Source organism: Schistocerca cancellata, chromosome 3 (assembly GCF_023864275.1).
Source record: "Schistocerca cancellata isolate TAMUIC-IGC-003103 chromosome 3, iqSchCanc2.1, whole genome shotgun sequence".
Lineage (NCBI taxonomy): Eukaryota > Metazoa > Arthropoda > Insecta > Orthoptera > Acrididae > Schistocerca > Schistocerca cancellata.
In genome coordinates this window covers 899,484,048-899,497,473 of record NC_064628.1, presented here as the reverse complement: position 1 = coordinate 899,497,473, position 13,426 = coordinate 899,484,048, and the positions used below count along the sequence as shown (strand labels likewise).

General features: G+C 36.7%; 1 protein-coding gene across 1 annotated transcript; it reads right to left on the bottom strand.

Annotated features, from left to right (window-relative positions):
* Window positions 1–5,206: 5,206 nt before the first annotated feature.
* LOC126175970 (cytochrome b-c1 complex subunit 8) lies at window positions 5,207–13,052 on the bottom strand. The gene is made up of 3 exons (XM_049923067.1): window positions 12,943–13,052; window positions 8,252–8,407; window positions 5,207–5,372 (listed from the first exon to the last, which is right to left on the bottom strand). Exons 2-3 carry the CDS (start codon window positions 8,403–8,405, stop codon window positions 5,278–5,280), a joined length of 249 nt encoding a protein of 82 aa, XP_049779024.1. The 5' UTR covers window positions 8,406–8,407; window positions 12,943–13,052; the 3' UTR covers window positions 5,207–5,277.
* Window positions 13,053–13,426: the final 374 nt, after the last annotated feature.

Below are 13,426 nucleotides of genomic sequence, written 5' to 3'. Positions count from 1 at the left end.
AAATAGCATAGTCAAGGGAAAACACACTAAACAAGAAGATTACATATTAGATAACCACAACGACTGCATAGAAGCGATGGAAAAAACAGATGCCTATAAATATCTAGTATACAGACAAAAAATAGGAATAGATAATACAAATATTAAAGAAGAACTAAAAGAAAAATATAGACAAAGACTAACAAAAATACTGAAAACAGAATTGACAGCAAGAAACAAGACAAAAGCTATAAATACTTATGCTATACCAATATTAACCTACTCATTTGGAGTAGTGAAATGGAGTAACACAGACCTAGAAGCACTCAATACACTTATACGATCACAATGCCACAAATATAGAATACACCACATACATTCAGCAACTGAAAGATTCACATTAAGCAGAAAGGAAGGAGGAAGGGGACTTATCGACATAAAAAACCTACATTATGGACAGGTAGACAATTTAAGAAAATTCTTTCTAGAACGAGCAGAAACTAGCAAAGTACACAAAGCAATCACTCATATAAATACATCGGCTACACCACTGCAATTTCATAACCACTTCTACAACCCTTTAGATCACATAACATCAACAGATACAAAGAAAGTAAATTGGAAAAAGAAAACACTACATGGCAAGCACCCGTATCATCTAACACAGTCACACATCGATCAAGACGCATCCAACGCATGGCTAAGAAAAGGCAATATATACAGTGAGACGAAAGGATTCATGATTGCAATACAGGATCAAACAATAAACACCAGATATTACAGCAAGCATATTATTAAAGATCCCAATACTACAACAGATAAATGCAGACTTTGCAAACAACAAATAGAAACAGTAGATCATATCACAAGTGGATGTACAATACTAGCAAATACAGAATACCCCAGAAGACATGACAATGTAGCAAAAATAATACATCAACAGCTTGCCTTACAACATAAACTTATAAAACAACACGTTCCCACATACAAGTATGCACCACAAAATGTACTGGAGAATGATGATTACAAATTATACTGGAACAGAACCATTATAACGGATAAAACAACACCACATAACAAACCTGACATCATACTCACCAATAAAAAGAAGAAATTAACACAACTAATTGAAATATCCATACCCAATACAACAAATATACAGAAGAAAACAGGAGAAAAAATTGAAAAATACATCCAACTGGCTCAGGAAGTCAAGGACATGTGGCATCAGGATAAAGCTGACATTATACCAATTATACTATAAACTACAGGAGTCATACCACACAATATCCATCAGTACATCAATGCAATACAGCTACATCCAAACTTATATATACAACTACAGAAATCCGTAATTATTGATACATGTTCAATTATCCAAAAGTTCCTAAATGCAATATAACATATACCGTACAGTTAAAAGGAAGTGACGCTTGATCAAGGTCCGTGTCACTTTCCATTTTTAACCAGACTTAACGTCTGAGAAAGTAAAGAAATAATAATAATAAATAATATGAAGATAAACAGAATAGATACTGCTATAGTGGCCAATAAGGTCAAATAAAATAAATCAGAATATGATTTATTCAGCTTCTGATGAAAACAGACCTATATATATATACAGTAATTCCAGTGATAAAGTACAGAGGTGAGTCAGTATTTGTGTGGGTGTGCATGATAAGTTGGTCTGTAACCATAATCCTGCATTTCATTGAAGGAATAGTTATCAACATGATATACTGAAGGCAAACATGTGCCGAGGCAAAAAAAAACTGTGTGGAGTGGCGATGAAGTACACTCCGTTACACGTCGTATGGTGGCTTGCGGAGCATAGACCTAAACGAAAGCAATTTCATTTTTCATTAGGACTGTGGTAATAAGAATACTTCCACAAATACAGCATGATTCCTGCCTAACAGCACGCAACAGCTGAAGACACTCAGGTTTCCAGATTTACATATGCTGAAAATTTGTGGAACATCTGAGAATCATACACTATCAGCATTCATATTGGAAATAAAAGTCATATAGTGAAGCTGCTTCCAAAATCTGAGGCAAAATATCATCAGTTGAAGACACTGAAACTGATAGAATCAAATAATAAACACTCATAAAGTGTATTTATGAAGAACAGACATGATATCTGTTTACTATGGTATAATTTACACTATGTGAATTTGTAAAGTTTTATGTGCCTACTTCTGTAAGTAGACATATTAATTTTGATTTTCAGCCTTTCCTGTATTTTAATAGTTTCATTGTAATTCATCTCCACACAACCTTCAGTATCCAGTAATTTCACCACACTCATGAAACAATCAAAAGGCTTCACTCCCAATGCACATAGGCTTACATAAAAAAAAAATCAGGAACATACTGTCGTCATATAACAGCATTAGTAATCTACAGTTAAGAAGAGTTGGTAGTTGATGCACCACTGCCTTGAAATATTTCGTGGTTCTTCAAGCAGCAGACTGCACCCACTGTATGTTAAGGCTGACTAGGTGTCCAACAGTGTCGGTAGAATGACACTTCATCTTTTTTTCTTTCTTTTTTCAACTTATTCATTTTCCACCCAATTGCATTATTGAATAACAGCATTACCATTGTTACAATAAGAGTGTAAACAAGCTTTTTGGATTACGTATAAAAAAATGCAAGTGTAGCGTTCATAGACTGAGGACCATTTTTACAACCTTCAACAGTTATGCATAGAAAGAACTTTTTTCACCTTCACTTTGGAAGGCACCTGCATTGTCACTCTTTAAGGTGTTGCATTCCCGTGTCTCCTGTTTCATCTTCCAAATTTTGATGTTCCTCTTCCCAATTATCCAAGCCTTCACTTATTATTCTGCTGTCGATGCAAATGGGGCGTACTCTTTACCGTGCACATCACGGTGGTTGCAGAGTACAGATGTAGATGTGTTCCCTTTCCTGGCTCTACAGGAAATAACATCAGGAACAGTCTGAAGTGTCAGTTTTCAGTTCTGTATTAACTGCTTTGGCCTTAGCACTGTTTTGAACAAATCTTATTTTCCTATTTCTATTCCTTTTTCATGTCTTCCATCACTTTTATAATTAAAATATTCTAACTATATGACAAAAATAAGTAAAAATATTAAAAACTTAATATAATAGAGATCTGCATTTCATCTATCTTTGCTTTTACAGCGTTATCCGTTTGAAACAGAGCTGCAGAGTGATGTGTGTGTTTTTCTAATAGTTGTCAGATTGTACTTGTAGGTGGGTTCCAAAATGCTGTAGGATTGATTTGTGTTTTACTTTCAGTGCACACTATACAAAGTTACCGAGGAACTAATTGATGCACATTCTTTTAGGTGCAGGATACAGCCATGTATGAATGTTGTAAGCAATTATTCTGCTCTTATGTTGTTAACATTTATGTGGTTCATTATTGCAGTGCAACCTTTACATCAGTTCCATATTTCTGCTGATGTGTTACAGGTGAATTTAGGTTCTATTACATCCTGATTTTGATATTCTATAAAAATTTATCGGTGTTATAAGTATATAGTTTTTCAGTGTTGTATTATATTATTTATGCCTTATACTGAGCTACACTTGAGACATTCTGTTCTGCAGTCACTATGTGACCACCATATATGTTCTCCTGGAACTGATAACTAATTGGTTATTTGCCAGTGTACATGAGGTGGCAATAATACATGCCGACACAACCACACTGATTTTAGTTAACAGAACCACTACCCAATTCCCATTCAGTAGCTCCACATAAAAAGGGCCTTAGAGATAAGAGGGGTAAATCAACTATAAATGAAACTTTTTTTTGTATTTGACAAGAAAAAGTACAAGTGTAGCTCATTTTTCCACACAGACCCCAGCTTACATAACATTTTTCCCAGTGAATAGGTAACTATGATAGCCTATCCGTATAGAACAAAGTCAGTCGTGTCTGCAGACCCTCACACCATCGTCGAATCTTTACTTCTTGAGCGGGCCAAAGACACGAAGGTCGCAGGGAGGTAGGTCTGAGCTGCCGGGAAGGTGTTCACCACCAGCCGAGTTGCTCCAACTTTTGTTTGGTTTGTGCTGCCGCATGCGGATGTGCATTGTCTTTACAGATGAATCACTACTCCCATGTCATTAGCAGCGATATGCCCGTCTAACCTAGCTCACATCATCACAGTTGTAAGCACTCTATTATCCAATGTCTGTGCAAAAAGTCTATATTCAACGAGCCATACTGGACTGTAAAAAACAGTTGCTTTGACCTTGCCCACTGTGACTTCCCATTATCATCTGAAATTTCAGCAACCATCAAGTGTCAGTCATGCTCAAGAAGTTGAACGCAGCAAATGATGATGTCTATGTTATTAGTGCAAGTTCGGCGATCATTTCTCAACATGCTCACAATCCTCCATGAATTGCTTCTTCCAAGCAAGCAAGCAAGCAATCAATATCTTGAAATTGTTCAGTCAATTTCCTGAGGATTTCGCCTGGTTTTACAGCTTGTAGATTGAGAGATATGATGATAGTATGCTGCACAATGGAGTTGGGTAACTTATTCAGACATTATGATAATGACTAATGACAGACGCAAGCAGCCCCACTCCACTGTTTTTCCCATTCCTCACATCCCCACCTAAAACTGACATGAGTGGGATCTGTTCCACGTCAATATCGCACACACATGGGTAGTGTGTTGGTTATATTTGATTCCCTTCCATACATTACAAGAAGTAACTGAGTATATGACGTGCAGTGTAAAAGTGTGAAATAAATAGTGACATGAGGAATATAATGTCAATATATATGAAAAAAATTCAGTCTATTTGTATGGGGCAAATTAGCTTATCCATTCTCGTCCTGCCCAGTAACTCTCACCTGACCCAGAGTTCTGGGCGACTTTTCTGAACTCTACCCGTTTTCCTAAACCTCTCCAGTCCTTTTCCTTCACCCCTCTTCCTTACCCTCCAAACCTTCAGCCAGCTTGTGTTCTCCTGCCGCCATTTGATGAGCACAATTTTTTTATTTATTTATTTATTTTTTTGTCAATCCAGTTACATTACAACACTATTATGAGAACAAAAGTTGCTACTCACCATATAGTGGAGATGCTAAGTCACAAGTAGGTACAACAAAAAGACTCACAATTGTGTTGGATTCCATCCTGGATTTTCCTTTGTTCAATTACATTATATTGTGAAATATTTATTATTTTCATTGTTACAGTGAAAGGAAAAAGTCAGCATTTTAGATTTTTATTGTGCTAATATTTACAAGCTTTAATACAAGTGCCTACAAGTAAAATCATAATTATTCGTCATTTTCAAAGTCAGCTGGGTTCTTCTTCAACGTTTCCAGATGTTTCTTCTCCACAAAGTCATACACCAGATAACCAATGATGAAGGCTGGAAAATAGTTACAAATTTGTAAGAATATATCAAGCATTCAGACACACATAACGTAAATCCAACAGTAAACTTAAAAATGTGTGTTTATACTTAAGATACGCCTTAAAGGACAGATATGTACATTTCTCGAGTTCTGCTTACAAATGAAACAACAGAAATTACTTCATGTGTGTTTCAGCGAGGTACAGTTTGAACTTAACTAATTATGCTTATGATGATGGTGAGAGAGAGGCTTATACTTAACATAGGTCTCTCATCTACAAGTTTGCAAAAGTAATTACAAAGTTATCTGTCTTCTTTCTTGTAAGGTTTATATACTTATTGTTACACTTCAATAAAATTTTAAAGTATCATAATCAGTGCTTCCTTAACTAGGATATTATTTTCATGACGTTTATGTATGAATTAATTCAAAAAACATAAAAAGCATTTGCACTTAAATGTAATTGTTTCAAAATTGCTTGCCTTATTTACTGAATATTTGCTCGGTTGGTTACATCGGTAATTATTATTATTACTGGTTAAGGAAAAGTTTTTGAAATAGTATACTAAAAGTTGTAAGTGAAATTGTTTTCTGTTGAAGTGGTAATACTGAAACCACTGGAACCGCGCGACTACTACGGTCGCAGGTTCGAATCCTGCCTCGGGCATAAATGTGTGTGATGTCCTTAGGTTACTTAGGTTTAAGTAGTTCTGAGTTCTAGGGGACTGATGACCACAGCAGTTAAGTCCCATAGTGCTCAGAGCCATTTGAACCATTTTATGAAACCACTGTAATAGCTCTATAATGTATAACCTTTGAGGTCGTGTGTTTGGCGGAACACTTGGTTGTTCTGCAAGAAGAATTGTATTGAAACTGTTAATAAAATATTAAAAGTCTGAGTCAAATTCTGCAGCATTTCATTCAATAACATACATAAAGAGTCCTAAAACCTGGAAACCATATTGCAAGCAATAATACCACGCATCCTAGATTAAAGCTGTGCCTATAAATACATCAATAAGGAATAGATCACGAGAAGTACAACAGAAGCACTTTTTTAATTACATCAATTTATAATTTGTGGACATTTTAATAATTTCCTTTGATTTGTTGCCAATGTTTGACAAAATATACACAGAAGATACTTGTGAGATTTGCTATCTAAAATAGTTGTACTAAATTGCAATTTTCAGCTTGGTAAGATTAGAGGTTGGTTCAAAATTGCAGCAAACAAACAACTGACTTTAAATATAAGGTTCTCCTGACCAACCAAACTATCTGAAAAGTTTAAAATCGGATTCATTGCTAATATGGTTACACATCTTTCATTGGGTTATCTCATCAATTTTATTTTCTTGGGATCCATCTTCCCCTATCCACTGTTAGCTTGCACTGGACAATCAAATACACTTTTTTTGCAGTTAAAATCATGCACTTTATAACTAGCTTAGTTTGGAAAGTTTTACAGAACATACTTGTTTGCAAAATTAAGTTTAAAATACTGCATTTTTTATCCTTTTACAAGATTTACTTAATTTAGTATCGGAAAACGGTATACAAATGACTCTTTCTACTTGAGAACCTTGTTTAGTTAGGTTACAACATGCCAAGTTTTACGTTTGTCACTCACACCTGTAGTCCCCGAGATACGAGAAGCCAAACTTGTAAATTTTTTCAAGAGCTGATTTTGAAGGGGGAAAAAAATTTCTGGCTGCATATGACAAGACTTTTTATGTTATTTTGAAGAGAAAGCTTAAAGTTGTACAAGATGTCCAAATTTCAAGTGTTTCAACAAAATATTGCCTTTTGATTCATAACAGCTCAAAGTCGCTGAAAAACCATGCCCGGCCTGTGCCAAATTGCGCATGAAGGCACGCATGGAGGCAAACAATTGCCTTTATCTTGGCCAGTATTGTCTCGATAAATGTTAAACTTTGCCAACCATTATCAGGGACATGTGAGAAAGTACACACAAAATTTCACCAAAATTCATGATGGTCAAGCAGTACGGCCTACGTAAAGCACCCTTACGAGACATTAATAAGTTTCATGTTCAAAACATCATGAAGGGTCATGACGGTCTGACTGTCTGCCAATTTTTCATTTTCAAATCATAACTGTGTATGCCTGTTTCTAAAAATCAAACAATAGGAAATCCAGGATGGAATGTAACAACATTATGAAAAGGAAAGTTGGTACTCACCATACAGCAGAGGTGCTGAGTCACAGATAGGCACAATAAAAAGACTGTTTACACACACAATTGCAGTCTACAGCTACAGTTGCCTTAGACTGCAGTCATGTATGCGGGAGTTGCATTGTGTTAGTATGTGTGTGTGTGTTACCTAATTTTGATGAAGGCCTTACTGGCCGAAAGCTTTACCTGGAACAGTCTTTTTGTTGTGCCTATCTGCACCTCTGCAATATGGTGACTAGCAACTGTCTTCTTTTTAAAAATAAATATTCCTCTAAGACTTGCCTGGATTAACATATTATAATTATGCAAATCTAGGAATTTCATTTTTGCTCCCAGAACACAACTCCATGAATTGTTGTTATGCATACATAAAATTTATGCTTCCCAGATATAATGGTCATAAGTGAAGTCACTATTTTGTGGAATAGTTTTATATCTTCACTTAGTTCAAACAATGTTGCTATGGTTGACAAAGTTTACAGCAAAGAAAAGCTGTTTAATGTCTACACTGGTGAACCCAGTTGTTCATTAGTTTGGCAAAGTTTCCTTCTCTGTATATTACTGCTAAATAATAACAAATCTCTCACAACTGCTGTGAATATATATTCATTTAAACCAGACCATTCTTGTTGCCAAATGTTAAGTATTCAAAGAGTTGCTAGAACTGTAGTCATAGGTAACTCAAGATGTACTTACGTGGTGCAACTCTGAAGATGTTATCTCGTATCCTGTTAAAAAGGTTGGGCAGCCCACCACTTAAAATTCCAGCAAATGCTCGCTGTTCAAAGGGTGACAGCCTATAATGTATGATTCCACGCACCTTTGCTAATTCACCAAAGTGCTTCCCCATGTCTAAAAAAGAGAAATTATGACAAACAAATTATGTGTAAGGGAGAGAAATTACAAACTACCTGGTCAAAAATATGCTTATTACTAACGTTAATATGTATGTGTGTCCACCATTTGTCATCATAAATGATCTCCGGTGTGGCACTTTCCATTAGCTGTGAATGTCTTTGAAGGAACGGCAGTCCATTCTTCCTAAAGAGCCAAAACCAGAAAAGATGGTGGTGTTGAATGCTGGGGCCTGGAGCTAAGTCGCTGTATCTAAGTCATCCCAAAGTTGTTCCATTGCGTTCAGGCTGGGATTCTGGGCAGGGTAGTCAATTACAGGAAGATTATTGTCCACAAACCAACACCTCACAAATCCTGCTTTATGATAGGTTGCATTGCCATGATACAACCACCAATCATTGTCTCTGAACTGTTCCTCTACCATATGGAGTATACAAATACTGCAAAATGTTTTCATTTCTGCCTGAACTTATCATTCCATTAAGTGCAATAAGGGGACCACACCCAAACCATGTAAAACATACCCATGCCATAATACCTCCTCAATACTACACTGTTGGTAGTAAACATAACAGCAGGTAATGTTCTTCAGGCATTCGCCAAATCCAGTTTCTTACATCAGGTTGCCACAGGGTATGGTACAATTCACCATCACAAATCACTTTACATCTACATCTTTACTTGGCAAGTCACCATGCAGTGTGTGAGTGTGTGGCAGAGGGTACTTTGTGTACCACTGTCACTTTCCCCCTTTCCTGATCCTGTCATGACTGATTTGTGGGAAGAACAATTTCGGTAATCCCCTCTGGGTGGCATCTGATATCTAATTTTTTCTTCATGGTCTTTTCAAAAGATATTCATAGGACGAAGCAAATATATTTGTTTCACTCTTCTAGGAACATATGCCCTCAGAACTTGAACAATAAACCACCCTGTGATCCAGAATGTCTCAGTTGTAGCATCTGCCACTGGCGGTCATTGATCTTCTCACTGACACTATCACACTTACTAAATGAACGTGTAACAAAATGTGCCTTGGATCTTCTGTTTCTTTTACCAGCTCTATCTGTTATGGATCCAACACTGACAAGCAGGATTGCAGTTATCCACTGTCCAGTGGTGTCATTCCTGCACCCAGCTCTAGTGTCTCTTAGCATGGATTACACAAAAGTGTGGCTTATGAGGAGCTGGTTGGCTACTGTATCCCATTCTTTTTAGCTTTCTATGCACACTCATTGTGCCAGATGGACTGCTGGTAGCATTCTGGAACATGAGTAATTTTTTCCAATGATATTGTGCAATTCTTTACAAGCATCCTCTGCAATGCCTGACCGTCAGAGCATGAAGTCTGCCTGATCTTTATCTAGCTGTGGTTGTTCCTTCGCATTTCCATCTCACAATCACATCACCAACAGTCAACTTGGGAAGCTTTAGAAGGATTGAAATGACCCTGACAGATCTATTTTCAGGGGAAACCCAAAGACTAGACTGCAAGCCAAGTCACTGAGCTCTTATGATGGGAGCAACCTGCTCCTAATGCTTCTCCACTGGCAACCCCCCCCCCCCCCCCACCTCATTTTACTGAAAGACAGGGGGGTTGAGATACTTTTGATATGATAGTGTATATCCTAGAACAGGCACCATGCATATTTAAACACTATTTCAGCTATACATTGTTTCCTCATCACTTTTCAGTTCAATGGTAGAAAACTTCAACATGGGAAAATGCAGTCACTATATATGACATATCCTGTTGAAAGCAATAAAAATATTTTCATTCTGATTTTGCTCCAAGAACAAGAAGACTAGGAGTTAGGTACAGTTTTTGTGACGAGTGAGTGAAAATAGAAGGGAGGGCCTGCATAAATACAACCACAAAGGCTGCTTTTTTATGGAGAAGACAGTGGGTGTAAGAGTGTATTATGAAGGGAGAATTATGGAATGTAGCAAGAGGAAGCTTTCTTTTTTAGATAGCACTTCTGTTTGGGATTTTAAGTCACAACACTGACAGAGGTGAAAAGGAAAGTAACACTGATCCCCAACCCCCAACGCCTCCCCCTCTCTTACACTACACCACACTCCACTTACAAGACAGTTGGTAAACTATGTGCTTTCTCTCTCTAGGCACTGGTTGACTACACAAGCAAAAAGCTGGCCTTGTGAGGCTTAGGGTAGAAAGTACCCCAGAAATTTAGCAGCAGTGGAAGATTTATCCAACTCTCCCAAAAATCTTCAAATTTTCTCCACATCTATGCACTGTCTTTTGTAACCTCCTTTGCGCCAATTTCTACTCCCTTCCTTTTGGCTAACATTACTGTCTTTACTCTTTATTGCAATTTGTCTCTGTATATAACTGTATAGTAAAGGTACTTGCATGCTATTCATTATTTTAACTATATGGGTATTTTGTTCAATTTTTGGAAGTACAAATTTATAAAAATCAATCTTAAGATCTGGGTGATGCTAGACCCCCACCCTGAAATCTTGGTGTGGTTATAGACTGATCAGTGGCAGATGCCAACGTCTATGTTAGGCTTAAATTTGACAAAGATGTAAGCTGGCGAGACCATGAATGTAAATGCCAAATAAAGGTTGTAATAGACTTACCTACAGCACAGTCTAATATTTTCGTCCCCAACACAAACACACTTTTTATCATAAAAACAAACTACAAGATAAATTTAGAAACTCTATATCACATAATGGACAAATATCTGATGAGTAGTTGGACCCACATTTTGCAAAATATATATAAACTACTAAAAATTCTAGAAAGGTTCACTAAATGATTTTTACTGTGGTTAACACCCCTGAATCACATACTGCTATGTACTGGAACATGGGATGTACTGCATACTGAGCTCTGTTAGTCACCTTCAAATGCACTGTTTTAACCAGTCTTAAATTAATACAGTAGCACCATCAGGAAAATGGAAATGATAGGAAACAGACAGAAAAGTGACGTATTGTAGATGCTGTAGCGCCCTCCACACCAAGTATCTCCCTGTAGCAGCCTCTGTGCTGTACAGACCTTGCTTCCTTGCCTACCCTCTCCTCCACTGGCATTAAAGGAGAGGGTGACAATCTATTCAGCACTGTCTCATAATGTAGCCATAAGTACCAGAGTGATCGAACCTTGAGACAACATTAATGCAATTCAAAATACCATTTGTGCACATTGCCTATGATGGAAAACAGGTAGTAAATTTACTAGTCAACAGAATCTAAGAATATGTGGTGTCTGTACCATAATGTAATGATGTAGCATATATGTGCTCAAACTGCAAGAAAACAAAACAATGACAATATTACTTTTGATATATTCGTCAGAAGCACGCATGGCACACAATGGTATTACACTGCCTCCCCCCTCCCTTCTTTCTGTCTGCCATATCTTACCACTGCTGGCCACAATCTTTGGTCTCTTCACCACATTAAATTGTAACAGACAAGGCAAGAAGACACCCATTCGACACCAATCAACTTTTTTGGTAATAAATCAGTCAAAGTAAGTGCACATTATTAATATACATGCTGCCCTACAATCACTTTCTGAACTGTACTATTTAAGCCTCACTGAAAACACCCAACATCTAGTGTTCGATCTTATTAAAATCAGTAACATGAAAATTCACGTTTGGAACATCACACGTTTGTTTAAGATGCATTTACATTTACATAAATGGTAATACAAATAAAATTGTGTATGAGAAAATCAGACTTCTGATACAATACTCTAGTGATATGAAGTTATGCTAATACTAAACTGTTTGGGTGAATCACATGGATTCAATTCTGTTTTGATAAGCTAAACTTTCATCTTAATAATTTCAACAAACAAGACATTACTGAAACATTTTCGTTAGTAATTATCAAATGTGGGCAAAGTGTTGGCAGGTATTAAATGTTTATATTTTTCAGCAGTGTGTAGTTTTCAGAAGTGTAACATAAAAGTTTCCATATTTCCATTATATCATTACTACACTTCTTGCCCACATTGTCAGCTTTTTATGGAATAGGTGCATGTACAAATTATATACAGAGGGTGGTGGCTATGCCAGTGTTAATGAACTGGACTAGCTTTTGGGAGGCCTGTTACCCGTCCAGACAGCCTCACTTAGGTTTTCCAAGTTGCTATGATGAATACTGGGATTCCATTCACAAGGCCCTAGCCGACTTCCTGCCCTATCCTTGTTAATTCCATCCTACTTCTTACATCTTTTATATATTTGTGCAATGTTTCGGACACGTCCTAGCACATACACTGTTGTGCCGAATAAATAAATCAAAATAAAATAAACACGATTGCGATGACAAAGCACTCGACAGCAGTCTGTCTGTTCTACGTTTTCCTTGGGCGAATAAAACAATAATACAGTAATTACAAAATAAAAAATACTGGGACTCGGGATGCCAGAGTATCTGAATCTCAAAGAGATCTGCGTTATTACATTTGTGACCTTTATTGTGCTTAATCAAAATATTAATGTTCGTCATAAAGTTCTCAATCGCGTAATTCAATAACAACTTACTTCTTTACGATCTTCTACCCTTTCACAACCTTCAGCAGAACATCCAGTACGGCGTAATATGATCGAGACTGGCTACCGATCGACTAGCGATATATCTGATCGGGTATGATCGCACACAAGACGGAAAGCAAAGTAATTTATTTATTTATTTATCCGTCCGTAAACAATAAATATTGTATGGATGTTGTTCAAAAGTACATGTAAATTTATGGGAAACAATCTGTGGTAAAGGAACATACAAAATTTTACATTAAGTAGTACAAAGCGTAATATATACAAAATTGTACAAAAAATGTACAAGCAAATAATACATGGTCATACAAGACACGGTAATACAACTTTTTATACATGTATACTAACCGTATTGTAACTGCATAGTCTGTTTGCCCTAACGCTTTACTTTCGTTTCCCCTCAACAGGAACCCCTTATATTCACTACAATAACTCAGTATAGATTTTACCACACTCAAACAGCTGTCCATCA

Bases quoted from the DNA above. Each gene is read 5' to 3' on its own strand.
- LOC126175970 (XM_049923067.1), bottom strand. From the start codon at position 8,405: ATGGGGAAGCACTTTGGTGAATTAGCAAAGGTGCGTGGAATCATACAT. The intron at 5,373-8,251 runs GTAAGTACATCT...ACTATTTTCCAG, and splicing joins CATCTTCAGAGTTGCACCAC to CCTTCATCATTGGTTATCTG.